The 13,853-nt window shown below is 28.5% G+C and overlaps 1 protein-coding gene across 3 annotated transcripts in view; it reads right to left on the bottom strand.

Annotated features, from left to right (window-relative positions):
* LOC107437741 (acid-sensing ion channel 4-like) overlaps positions 1–13,853 on the bottom strand; it is a 42,173-nt gene continuing 28,320 nt past the window's right edge. For all 3 annotated transcript variants that reach the window (XM_087152067.1, XM_071186868.2, XM_043038707.3), the window contains 6 exons: positions 13,024–13,123; positions 10,087–10,153; positions 8,670–8,715; positions 5,962–5,996; positions 5,806–5,881; positions 1–3,376 (listed from right to left, as the gene is read on the bottom strand). In XM_087152067.1, coding sequence (XP_087008193.1) covers positions 3,092–3,376; positions 5,806–5,881; positions 5,962–5,996; positions 8,670–8,715; positions 10,087–10,153; positions 13,024–13,123 — 609 coding nt within the window. In that variant the 3' untranslated portion in view covers positions 1–3,091. The remainder of the gene's footprint in view (positions 3,377–5,805; positions 5,882–5,961; positions 5,997–8,669; positions 8,716–10,086; positions 10,154–13,023; positions 13,124–13,853) is intronic.

The raw sequence follows: 13,853 nt of genomic DNA, 5'->3' as shown, positions 1-13,853 counted from the left end.
TTTTTATTGTGCTGTATTTATGGATTGTAATATTTAATACAGTTTTTTATGTTTTTCGTATAAAACATATGGCCTTTATAATCGATGATATAATTTCAAGTTTCCACTCCCCCCCCCCCCTCGACATTTATCTTTTTTTTTCTTCCTTCTTGCGTGGGATGCTTAGGTAGTTAAATTACAATTGAAAATTTCATTTTATAAATTTTAAATTTTTTTTAATCAACCTAAATTTAGTTACGCAATGTTAATTCAACTACTTAATCGTAAAATTTTTTGAGTTAACGTAAGGTTGCAAAAATATTACATAATACTATGGTTCAATATGCCGATATTAAGGTGCGACATTAATTCATTTTTTCCTTCTGAGAGTATGGTACCATCGTTTTTGTTTTTTATTTTTAACAATAAATTATTTTTGCAATTAAACATTACGGTTAGAATTAAATTTAACAATTCCACAATACTAGTCCCTTGACTATTTCATTTATTGTTGCTTCATAGTTTTCTAATTAAACATAAATTTCTGTTTGTTAAAACAGGAAAAAAGTATCTTGTTTTTTTTTTTTCCTTCCCCCTTTTTCAATGGTCAGTTACTTAATAAATAAATTTTTAATTTCCTCCCATGTTTTTTTTTCTCCAATGTCCACTTGGGGAATGACCTCTCATCATACAGGCATCTGAAGTGCAGATTTGTTGGCCACTTTTTCGGGGGAACCATATTAGGTGGGCCAACATTGCTCCCACAGTAAGGACAGATAGCACAGAGAATGAAAGAACATCCAGGCCACTTCCTTGACCCTTACACAGGCATTTCCTAACATGTAATAAAATATATTTCAGTTTCTTACTGCAAAAAAAAAAAATTTTAAAAATTCTTGATTGCATGTTTTTTATAAATTCTATTTACAATAAACAATATACTACACTGTTCAAAAAATTGGTTAATTTTTAAGAAAAATCACAGCATGCAAATTTTCTGTCAGTTGACGTTTAATTTGAAAGTAGTTTTTTTAAGGGACTTTTTATATTAAAGTAATTGAAATATCACAAGTACAAGTGTTGTATAACAACAAGTGCATAACAATTAAAAATTCAAAGTATATAATAAATTTAAAAATCATTAAATGAAAATATCGAAGTATTGAATCAGCAGACAAGAATAGCGTAATAAATATTTTATAGTTTATTTCATTTTTTACATTACAAAAGTTTCTGAATTTCACCAGTTTGAAAAACTCTTGCCTAATACAAATTTTACAATTGATACAAATTGCATTGCATACAAATTTTAATGTATTGTGTAATCTACTGAATACTTTTTATTTCATTAAAGAAGCTATGTGTGTAGTATCATTTCTAATTGCTCTGATAATATTTTTGAAATGCTCTTGCTAAATAGAAAATTATATTTTCAAGTATTTTTAAAAATATTTTACTTAAAAGTTACCTTATTAAATTATATAAATAGATATAGATATTTACGAAAACAAAACTTTTATTCAACGATTTTAAAAGCATTTTTTTTCTTTATAGATTAAAAACAATTACATATACTAAAACCCTTAGTCGCAGAATATTTATTTGACTACTACTTTTTTTAAACTTTATAGTTTAGTACAAATATAATTCAGATAATCTAACAAACTTTTTTAGTAACTAATAGACAATTTTTTATAATTAAATAATACCAAAAATATTTTTTCGCTTTTAATTAGAGCGTTAAAAAAAATTAAATAAAAGGGATTCCGGTGTCCCATCTGCATCAAAGGGTTAATACATACAATGATAATCTACAAGAAACCAATAAAATGAGTTGATATTTAGGTGATTCTCACGAAACATGACAATTTGGACCAAACAATTTCTTCAAATTTAAAGTCTTCAAAATAATCTAAAAATTTTTTTGTATACTTCTTTATCTTCACTTATTAATGTCTTATAAACAGCAGTGTAGTTTAGAAGCTCGAGAAAAAAAATAAAATAGAAATTCACCAAATCTTGAATGCCAGAAAAATGACATATTACCTTAGAAGTTTAAAAAACAGTAATTTTAAGTTAATAGTGAGCAACTCAATTTAAGCCTTTATGCTAGATGGACCATAAATTGCTTAAATTAATTCTTTTTATCCACTGTAGAAAGAAGCAAAAACATTTTTGTTGCTGATATGTGCAGAATAAAATTGCGTATAATAATCAATCATTAAATAAATAAATAACTTTGATTACATCCAAGCATATTACAATCATACATAAACTTGGTATTAGGTTAATATTTGCTTTCCCCCTTTACAGTATTAGCAGTTAAAAAGAATTTCTGGTAACACTTCAATGTCCTGGCATTCATAAGCCAGGATAATGACAAATTCGCCATTTTATAGCATATAACTTTACTTGTATTTAATATTTTGGCCGAAGACGTTTATATTCTGCAGAAAACAACAGGATTTCTTAAAATAACTCAGATAAATCTATGTCGTTTTTGTTATTAATGATTTCAAGAAGCCAGGAAAATGACAGCATGAAAACCTACTCACCTTGAAAAATTTTTCGAAATAGATTTTGATCCAGAAAATATGTTCTTTATTCATGCAACAAGACATGTTCAGATAGAAGGATATCTAATCAATCTATTAACATAAGATATTGAATCTCTATCTATTTTGGATATAAATCACCAAATAAAAGTAGCCAGGAAAATGACAGATTTTCATGGGACAAACAAATTATTGACTGAAAAAATTATTTTAAACGAAGTTTTAGTAAACAATACCCTTTGCGTATATTCTAGAAATGCTTACATAGGATAAGATAAAAAAAATTAGATTTTGAAAAATGTATGGGAAGTTTTGAAGCTAGTTATTATTGGAAATATTGTTTGGGACATGCCAGGAAAATGACATTTTGATATTCAATTAAATTTTTTAAGTATACAAAGCAGTCAAAGCTAGTGCAAAGTCATTTTAAAATGCTAACAGCAATGCTATTTATTAATTTTTTTAAAAAAATGTTCTTTTAGTATTATAGTATTAGATCTTGGAGCAAGGGGCAGTGAATGTCATGTTTCATGAGAATCACCCATTTATGACATTCTTCAGTAGTGTCCATTAGTAACCTTACGAACATTTACGCCGAGATGGCGAGGGTGCTCTTTAGCATCCTTAGCCCATGGCATGGAATCAGTAGAGAATGTAGAATTGCTGCGAATTCTAGAACCTATTGCTGATTGAATGTTCGTTATCTTGTGCTTGTTTTTGAAACGATCAAACACATACACAATGAGAGTACTTAATGATTCTAAGAAGTCCAGCAGAGCAATTAACGAAACTCCGAGCCATATCCCGATGAAACCTCCTAGAAAACTGAATAACTCAATGCTCTAGAAAGATTAAGAAAAGCTAAATGAATATCAAGAATATTAAATATCTACATTGTTACAGCGTATGACATCTGCATTAAAATAGGATTGAATGTTTGCACTAGACAAGGATTCAATGTCTGCGATACAAAATTATTCAATATCTGCCTTACGACCGGATTTAATATCCTGGTTAAAATCGTTTGGTAATTTTAAACTCGCCTATTGTCAGCAAAAAATAAGCGAATCACAAACCAAACCCAATCAATGTTTACGTAAAAAAGTTTTCTATCATAGTGCAATTTATGTTTAAATTTAAATAAAAGATGTAGCAAAATTTACGCTTTATCAGTTTATAAACTTTTTTGTTTTCTTTCCGCGTTCAAAATTTTTAACTTCTGAAACACCGAATCCGTCCGAATTCAATTTTCATAAAAAATTTTAAAATTTTGTATTTGTATATTTTTTATTAAGTTTTTTTTTAAAAAAAATGGAAATAAGGGGATTTTAATGTTTTACACAAGGCATTGTACATACCCCTTTTCTCAATTGTCACCAAAATAAGCAAAACACAAACCCGTAATATTTAAATGTAATATTTCAACAGCTCCCCACGGCTGAGCATTTGCATTATAAGAAGATTTAATCTGTGCATGTAACCAGGATTGGATATTGGCACTATAGCAGGCAAAATATCTGCAATTTACGGAGTAAATATCTGCAATTATTACAATTTACTGCAATTTATATAAATATCCTAAAGGAGTATTTACAATATATCATTTAGAATATCTGCACTATAAAAGGTATAATAACTGCATCTTATCACGTTTGAATATCTGCATTAAAATAAGGTTGAATATTTTTATTACATTCAGAATCTGATCAACTTTGATGCAGTCAGATACAATAATATTTAAAAGAAACACGATAGGCAAATTATAAAATTAGAAACAAAACGTATTTTCCTTATTTCGTATTTAAGAGCAGCAATGACTCAGTGATTTAAGCATTGAACTGTCAGTGTGAAGAGCTAGGATTCGATTGATTCCTAGTGACTGCTTGAACCCTACCCAACTTCAGATAAATGGAAACCAGCCTTTCTGGGAAGTAAAGGTGGTCAGTATGCAGTGCTAACCACATTGCCACAATCATACCGTTGGTTACGAAATCGTGGAGTCTTAATCTCTGTGGCTCCCTGACTCACAATGGGCTGTTGCGGGAATGCTTTTTAAAACAAAAATATACGATATTGGTAATTTTATCGTTCATATGGTAATGGTTTACCTGAAATTCTGGTAATCACAATTATAGTTTATATATGTATGTATAATTATAGTATCACACATTTAGTAAAAAATACAAAACTGAAAAGTAAATTTAACTGAATATTGCCATGCTCTGTGGTATCATGGTAAAATTACTAAATTTTATCCCATATTATTAAAACATATTACATTGTTAATTTTGTAAAATCAATAAAAAAGCAATTCGGTAAAAATTACCGAGTATTTTAGTGTTCCCAAAAATCTAGAAACATGCAATCTAAATGTCCCCTTATTCTTTTAGTTCTTATTGTACACTTTTTTTCCTCATAGTAGATTTAATAGTTCTCAAAAATTAAAAACTTTTAAAAAAAATTATATATTTTTCCTCATTTTCTATTTTTTTCATTATTTAACCGATTTCATTTTAGATTTCGCCATTCATAGTTAGGTAGTTTTCCATAAAAGGAAAATAAATAATGTTTCAACATTAAAAAAAATACGTTTGTATAAACATAATTTAATAATTAAACAAAAAAGGAAGATTATTTCTGAATTAAACATTATTTTTTGGTTGAGATTATTTCTCGTAAGATTATGAGCTTTAAAAAGAAATTCAAAGTGGATTTGATTAGAGTATATCATTCCAGAAACAGGAAGAAAAATGCAACGACTTAAACAACTTATGAAGGACTAAAATATAAATGTCATAAGTTTGAAGAATTATTTGTAGTTGTCACCCTTATCCTATATTTTTAGTATCTTTTTCAAAAGGAAGTAAAAAAATAAACCTATAGGTTACGAAAATTACTTAGGCGTGGAAAAAATAAAAACGCATGAAAAATCTAAATGAACATATGAAAACATATGAAACATCAAAAGCTGACAAATTTTGATGCCTCTAAAGCAGTCATCCTCTATAATTATTATTCAGATATTGCGAATATATTTTTTCTTACTTAAATGTTAATTTTCAACTTCTAATATGTATTTCTGATACTCCTTTGACTTTATTTTAAACAGGGACTTTAAAAAATGTATATTAAGAGTTATAAATATGAAACATTCTATAAATGATCTCGTGACGAATTTCGCTGAATAAACCGACAATCTAATTTGTTTAAACATGCAGCGATAAAAATAAAAACGTCCTTTAAAATAATAACACGCTACTCAATAACTTACATCATACTTCGCTCTGTATCTGAATACATTGACATTTGTTCTCTTGAAAATTATTAGAAGAATTGCTGTTCTGTTCCTGAAACACAAAAGTTAACAATAGAATTTATAAAAGAAATTTGATAATTCCTACATGAGCTTGCAAGAAAATTATTTTACCAGTTATGCGTAACGGCATGCCCGACCCTCGTATCCTGAAAATAAAAAAATAAAAAATAATTAAAAAATTCACCCTTAACGGACGCATTATTTCCAAATCTTTCTCGAAGTGAAAACGTCTTTTTTTTAAAATATTTTTAATTTATTTTTTTTAAATTAAATTAGTGTGTACAAAATGCGCAAAATAAAAAAAAAATAACATTCTGAAGAATAACTTTTGATCAAATGATCGGATCTTCATGTTTTAGGACTTAATCATATTGGTTCCAGGGAGTGACCTCAAATATACTAATTAATTAGAGCAGACGATGCTTCAAGTTACGAAATCAGACACAAAAAGGAATTTTTTCTGAATGAACATTCCATTTTTTTTCGATGTGTTCGTATTTCTGATCTATGAAATATAGGGGGTAGCTGAAGTCTGGGAAAAAGGTTAAAAACGTTTGGTCAGGAGAGTTTGGACGTCTCAATGTCATTATTATTTTTTGCGTATTCTCTGTATCTCAAGAACTTCTTAAATGAATCGAAACATTTTTGCACTCAATTATAAAATTCGCTTATCTGAAGATATTTACGCTAAAAAAATATAATAAATGTTTATTATTTTAATTAATAATAGTCGAATAATTTTTGATGTATAAAGTCTGCACTTTTTTACATCATTTTAATGAATGCAATTTTAAATGACAAAATACGACATTTGAGCCAAATAGGTCGAATAGTTCCTGTGAGAGAAAGAAATTTGAAAAAAAGTAATATATTTAAAATTCAGCTCGATTATTATTAAATAAAATAATAAACATTCACTAAAAGTTATTTTTTGTGTGTGGAAAAAAATAGTGAATGCAAAGAAAATTGGATAAAATTCGTATTGAATAAACGTAATTTGTATTTGAATAAACGAATTTTATAATTATGTACAAAATTTTTTGATTTGCTTAAAAAGTTATGGAGAAATGCGGAGAAAGTAAAATTAACATTAAGAGGTTCAAACTGTGGATTCGCAGCCCTTTAACTGTTGGAATCATATTTCCCAGTTTACTTGATTCCTCCTATATTTTGGAGATCAGAAATACGAAACCGTCAAAAAAATCGGTATGTAATTTGTTCAGAAAGAGTATGTTTTTACGTTTGATTTCGCAATTTTAAATATGGTCTGATTAATTAATTAGCATATTTGAGGTTCCCCTCTCGAACCTGCAAGATCGAGTCCTAAAGCGTGAAGATCTGAGTGGTCAGGTTTTTTTTAATTTTATTTTGCGCACTATACTTATGGTTTTAAAAAGATTGCAACAAATATGAAAAAGATCGTGATAAAACTTTCTGAAGTTCTCCAATACCACTTTAAATGAACTTTTAAGAATAAAATTTGCAAAGTTAGCTTATAAGAATCGTAACAATCAATAATTCTCTCTCTATAACACTTTTAAAAGCTTCAGTTATAAGACTTTATTAAAAATATTAAAACACAATTTATACATCGTACAATTATAGGAGATAGTTTGTTTAATCTCCCTTCTAAAAAAACACAACTTGGTTACATTTTTAAAACACATGGCCCAATCTCAGTCACCCGTTGCCACCCTCAGCAACAAATGGAGGAAAAATATCACTAGGGTGATTTTGGTTGGTTGGCGCGTGGCGGGAGGCCATAGCGACCAACCCGTTTGTGATATCTCTATATATTTTCTTTAAATTTTTGAATTGAAATAATATTTTATTGTTTAAAAGGACTTTTAGATATTTTACAATTCTGATTGGCATATAACCTTTTGTACCTCGATATTTACTTCTTGAATAATATCCTCTTTATGTAAATTATTATTCACTGTAAAGGTTTCCATAGTGACTGTAAAGGTTTCCATAGTGTAAATCTAATACGTTTATTCATTAAAAGCAAACTATCTATAAAATAACTATGTGAAAGACTAATAACAACCGACCTACCCCCGAAGGAGTTTGCGGATAAGGATTTCACCCGTTGTCACGTGAACTAAACACAACAAAACTACAGAAAAGTAAAATCAAAACTGAAAAGATTGATACACATAGGAAAAATCCCAAAAAGGAAAAGATGGTAAAAATAAAACAGAATAAAAATTAAAAGTGCTTAAAACATCTAAGTGAATAAAATTAACCAACAGTAAAAGTGTCAAAAATACAGGTAAAAACACATAAAAGTAAGGTCAGGTAAAACATCAAATGGTAAAAATATGAAAAATCACATTAAATACAAATAAGACTAAAATAAGAATAGAATAATTAAAATAGTCGACTAAAAGTTCAAGTGTCCCCCTTTCAAGGCTTCTAAGATTAAAAATGTTCTAAGGTATACCAAAGTTTCTCTAAAAAGGATAAACACTCAAAGATGATACCAGGTAAGACAGAGGGTGCAACTAACTATGTTTAAATAAACTAACTAAATAACTACGTGTAAAATAAACTAACTCAAAATATGCAAAAAAATGTTTTAAAAAATGTGAAAATGATCTTGGAGGAATTTTTTTTAAAAAAATGTTATCGGTCATTATAGTTATGGAAAAATTTAATGATTCACGCTATGGCTAATATTATCGATACCTCGCCAAAACAGCTAATCTGCCAATTTGACTATTGAAATGTTCGTATTGTTGGCGTGAAGTTAGCGATATCGAGATTTCCTCTTCCTAGGTAAAAAAATTTTTAAAACCAATACAAAAAAAACTTACTTTCATTACGTCTTCCTCTTTTATATCGTAATCAAAATTCCTATCACTGAAAGAAAAACAATATTATTATTTTTCTATCATTATTTCATTATTGCTATTTTATGATATTTTTTTAGTATGGATTAAACCCTCACCCTAAGGGAGGATTTCTTAACCTGTGGCTCATGAACTCCTAAGGGGTCCATGAGTTATAATTTGGGGGTCCGCTGACTACTAATTTTTAAAACGTTTGAAAGCCTACCCATTGCTTGTAAAGCGAGCTATGGCAGCTATAATTCCGTTTGCCACAGTATATCTTTGCGAAGCGGGATTTTCCACCATAGTGACAATAAAAACATAACATCGAAATCGATTGAATGTTGAACATGATATGCACGTTGCTTTGTCGAAAACCATCCCCCAATTCAATTTATTAGTTAAGGAAAAGCAGCAGCAACCTTCACATTAAAAATTTTAATTTAAAAAATTTTTTATACTATTAAAATAATAAAATTAAATGTTGTTTTCTAATAATTGATGTTTATTGCAATTATTTTTTTCACAGGGGGGTGGTCCATGACTTCTTAAAAAATTTTAAAAGGGGTCCATTATATCAAAAAGGTTAAGAAACACTGCCCTAAGGTGTACACTACCAGGAATCAGTATGTCTATTTTTATAATTTTGGAATACTTATTAGTTTTTTTTGTTAACATGCTCGCTATGAACTTTAATTATAAAGTAAAGATTTTGCTAGAAGAATGCTGATTACGTCCATTGCCGAAAAAATATTAACAACCATTGTTTTAGAAGATCAGAGATTGCCTAACAGACAACATCTTCATGATGAGTATGCTATTAATACCCTTATTTCTCAAAAGATGGCAACAAATTTCATTGCGCTGGGAGAATACGTAGACTGTCTCGATTGTCATGCAAAATAACCATATGCAAAAGAATATTAATAATGTAAGGGTGACAGTGAATAAAATGCTGAAACACTCATCATCTCAATTCTGTAGATCAAATCTTGAGCGAATGAATTAAACGGGCAACGAAGCACCAGCAAATCTTACGGTCTCATTTTCCAGCATATTTGAAAGGCATTAGATTATACTTTTATGATACTTTTATGATATTAGATTATACTTTTCATGATTTTTTTTTTTTTTTTTTTTGCCTAAATAATTTTTGGTCCTGCAAACCAACATGAAATCCCCATTATAGTTAAGTAACGGCCTTTAGATAAGCTGATCAATAATTTATATAAAAAAAAGAACTAGAAAAATTGTTTTTTAGTCAATTTGCACGAACAGAATTCGGTTTTAAGATATAACATTATTTTAAAATATGTATGAGTATTTTAAACTATTATGATTATTTTAAAATTATTATGATTATTTTAAAACATGTGAGGAAAGTAGAATATTTAAAACTTACTGACAGGCAGGAGCGCATCTAACATAACAAAATGTGTAATTAATACTGTTAAGACAATCGTCCATTTCTGCAAAAAAAGAAAAAAAATAGTTATTGCATTTGGTTTGGGGTAAAAAAATGTAAAATTTTTTTTTAATTATATCATATTTTAATTGCTAAATTTTAAAATGTTTTATGTGACGCTGCCTTAAAAAAAATTGATTAGTTAATATTGTAAAAAATTTTCGTGAATCTGAATACTAAAATGCTGATAACTACTTTGCATCAAAATAGTGTTCCACTAAAGGTTCGACTGCATCAAAATCCAAGGATAGTTCCTGATGCAATGAAACACCTGGAATGTTCTTTTACACTACTTGGTGTAAAGTATTCGCCACCAACCCCCATGTTTATCATTCAGTAACGCTGCAATTTATAATTACAGTAAGATATGATACACATAAGAATCAGTAAAGTTATTTTTACGAGACAATACAAAATAAAAGTCGTTAATTTAGGTTGCATAAATATACTAATTTTTAAAAATAAAATTAGTTTGTAAATCAAAAGCACGGGTAATACAGGAGAAATATTAAGACGGATTCGATCTAGGCTTAGCAGAGCAGTAGTGTATAGAAATTACACATTATAAAATTATTTAATGCAGTTTACAGAGACTTAAAATTAAAATATAAATAGCCTTATTACACAATTAAAAACATACATACATATATTTAGTGGTGATTCATAGTTTCTGTAGATGAAAAGCAACATTGAAGATGACCGCAAATGGTCGCCAATTCGATATCGATTGTAAGTATTTTCAGACGATATCGAAACGCGCCAACATTGGAATTTTTGTAAAGTCAAATATTTAAAGTATGGTGTAAAGGCGCCTGATCTTGGTGTAAGTTTTTGCATTCTTGGTGTTTAAAGCTTTCAAACACCCTTTAAATTATACATGAAAGCTCAATTTTGGGTTAAGATAAAAAAGCGTTCCGTATCGCAATTTTTTGGGCTGTTGAACATCAAATTCGTAGAGATATTAGTCCGCACTTTTTACAGTGTATTAATTCAAAAATAAATGTGTTCCAAGCGATAAGAAGCCGAACTATAATATTTGTATTAATAGCACTCGATTCGTGAAAACTTATGGGGAGATCTTAAAATAATACCAACTGTGTGGGGCTTTCATTACTAAAATATTATTAAATCAAAATTTTTAAATTTAATAGCTAAGCGTATTAGATAGAAGGTGCTGTCAAATGTTTTGTTATATAATAAATTTTATTACATTAAACGGAACTATTTTAACATTGAGGCGTAGATTTTGGATGGAACGTATACCGTGATTTAAAATATTATTTATTTCAAAAGAAATTTTGCACTATTTTTTGCTTTATTTTATTTAAATTAATTTTTTTATTAATTTTTTTTTAAATAAACAAACTTTCTTTAGATTATTTTAAAGTTCTTGAATTGAAATGTTTCTAAATCTTATTTTGTAATTATTCCAAACATTTCTTTCCAGCGTTTGATATATATATATTTCAGACGATTGATGCAATTGTAAACAGTAATTGTCTAACAACAATAGTTTTCTAGTAACAAAGACATAGTAGTACCCAGTAGATTTCCTGCAAAAAATGTTTAGTTATATTGAACAAAGGTTTCAAAAAACAAAGGTTTATTAGCATTCAATAGATTTTAACTACAAGATTAACTAGCATTTAATAGTATCTAACATCAAGAGATAATACTAGCATCCAGTAGATTTCTGGTAAAAAATGTTTAGCAGTATCAACCTGTTTTCCAGAAACAAAAGTCTATTAATGTCCAGTAGTTTCATAGTACTTAATTAAATGTCTGGATTTATTTTACTATCACCCTGTCTATCGGATAATTATTTACCATTTGAGGGGAGTGAAATTTTACTCCGCAGCTCGCAATTGACGACCAAATATTTAGGGCTGTCGAGTATGTAACAGAGTTTAACTCTAGAATAACAAATTTGGCAAGTAAGCTGGGATAGTCCGATTGGTAGGGCACTGGGCCCATGTTCAAGAGTTCGTGGGTTCGAACCGACCTGGCTGAAGACTCCCCGTGTAGTAAATGGTGACTGATGCAGATTAAACGTGTCGAGTTTCTAAGTCCTCCATGTTCCCATAACAAAACAATACCTCTGGGGGTACTGATCCAGGAGTTTCCTTTTTTTTTGGATAGGTTCAAAATTACAAGGCTACGGAGTTGAACATTGGTAGTCATAAATCCAAAAAAATTGGGTCGGCTGTTCAACAATGGTTAGAAGTTTGGTGCGTGAATAACAGAAATTGGCTGAAGAATATTAAAGAATAATAAAATAAAAATACGACTTTTTTAAAATTCGATTTCTCAGGAATTATTCTGCCGATTTTGCACAAATTTTAGTTTTGCTTTGTAAAGTTAAATTTTTAAAATGATGTAAAATTCGAATAACTAACAATTCAAAGTTTTTTCGCTTATTATTAAATAAAATAATAACTAAAAGCAATAAATAAAAATAACTAATAAATAAAAAAAAGACTTACTTTGAGCCATTTGTTTAAACATAATGGAGCTTAAAACGTAACAATGTTCTTATTAACGCATTGCAGCATTGAGCATATATATATAAATAAATAATTTCATGGAAATGTATATAAATAAAAAATGTATAAAATGAGTGTAAATAAAAAGTTTCACAGGTTGTATAGGTTGCATATTTTTATAACTTTATTTTAAAACATTATCATTCATATAATAATCATTAGCATCCAACTTCATTAACATAACAATTACATTGCATAAACATTATAATTTCATTTTAAACCCAGCATACATGCAAAGCTTGACTAAAATACATAAGTATTTGATGATATAGCTCTAATTGCGAAGCATCTTTAAATTGAACTTAATTTTGGTTTTTAAAATAATGCTTACCTTCACCACAAAACTTGAAATTGTGTGGATACAAGTTTTCAGTTAAGACACACTGGCAATTGTCCATCGTTTGATTTAAAATACACTCTTCAATGCACATCTGTTTAAACAAAAATCATAAATTTAATGCGCAATTAACATGATTATGTTTTAAAAGCCTCACCGGAGGCGACGTAAAAATGTCGACTGCATGTAAACTATACCACTATTCTTTTTTTTTTTTTTTTTTTAAAGACACTTTTATTTTCCTTTATTCTGTCAATTGTATAATTTTATAATATTTTATTTCTATCAGTTAATGTTCCATTAAGCCTAATTCGAATTTGTCTTTTGTATTCTCTCAGTACGATGTGCATGTTTGATTTATTAACTAATTTAATTTCAAGAATTAGCGTTTATGTATGCATTCTAAACTAACCGTTCATACTCTAAATTGTTACGGGAAAATAATTAACTCTTTTGTATACACATATGAGTCTAAGAATCTGTCTTATTGTTAATAATATTAATATGTACATGCACATATCTGTTATAAAAATGTTAGCGTTATTGAAAATCCACGATGGCCCGACCACTTAACATCAAAAGAAAAGCAAAATTTCAAATACTTCACTACACCAAACACCAAAGAATTATTTGCGATGTTTCACTTCACCACATTTGGTGCAAAGTAGTTGCCGCCATTTTTATTGCTTAGATAATATCGTTCAACAAACAGTTTTACTGAGTATTATTTTATTATTTTTGCGATGTTCCAACTTGTACCACAAGGCTTCTGCAAACTCAAACTATGTCTTAGCATAATTTTCTCCAAAATTTTTATCAGTGTA

Source organism: Parasteatoda tepidariorum, chromosome 9, assembly GCF_982258835.1.
Source record: "Parasteatoda tepidariorum strain Cologne lab strain chromosome 9, Ptep-v5.0, whole genome shotgun sequence".
Classification (NCBI taxonomy): domain Eukaryota; kingdom Metazoa; phylum Arthropoda; class Arachnida; order Araneae; family Theridiidae; genus Parasteatoda; species Parasteatoda tepidariorum.
Note: the sequence above shows the minus strand (reverse complement) of the source record. Positions and strands in the feature narration are given on the sequence as shown.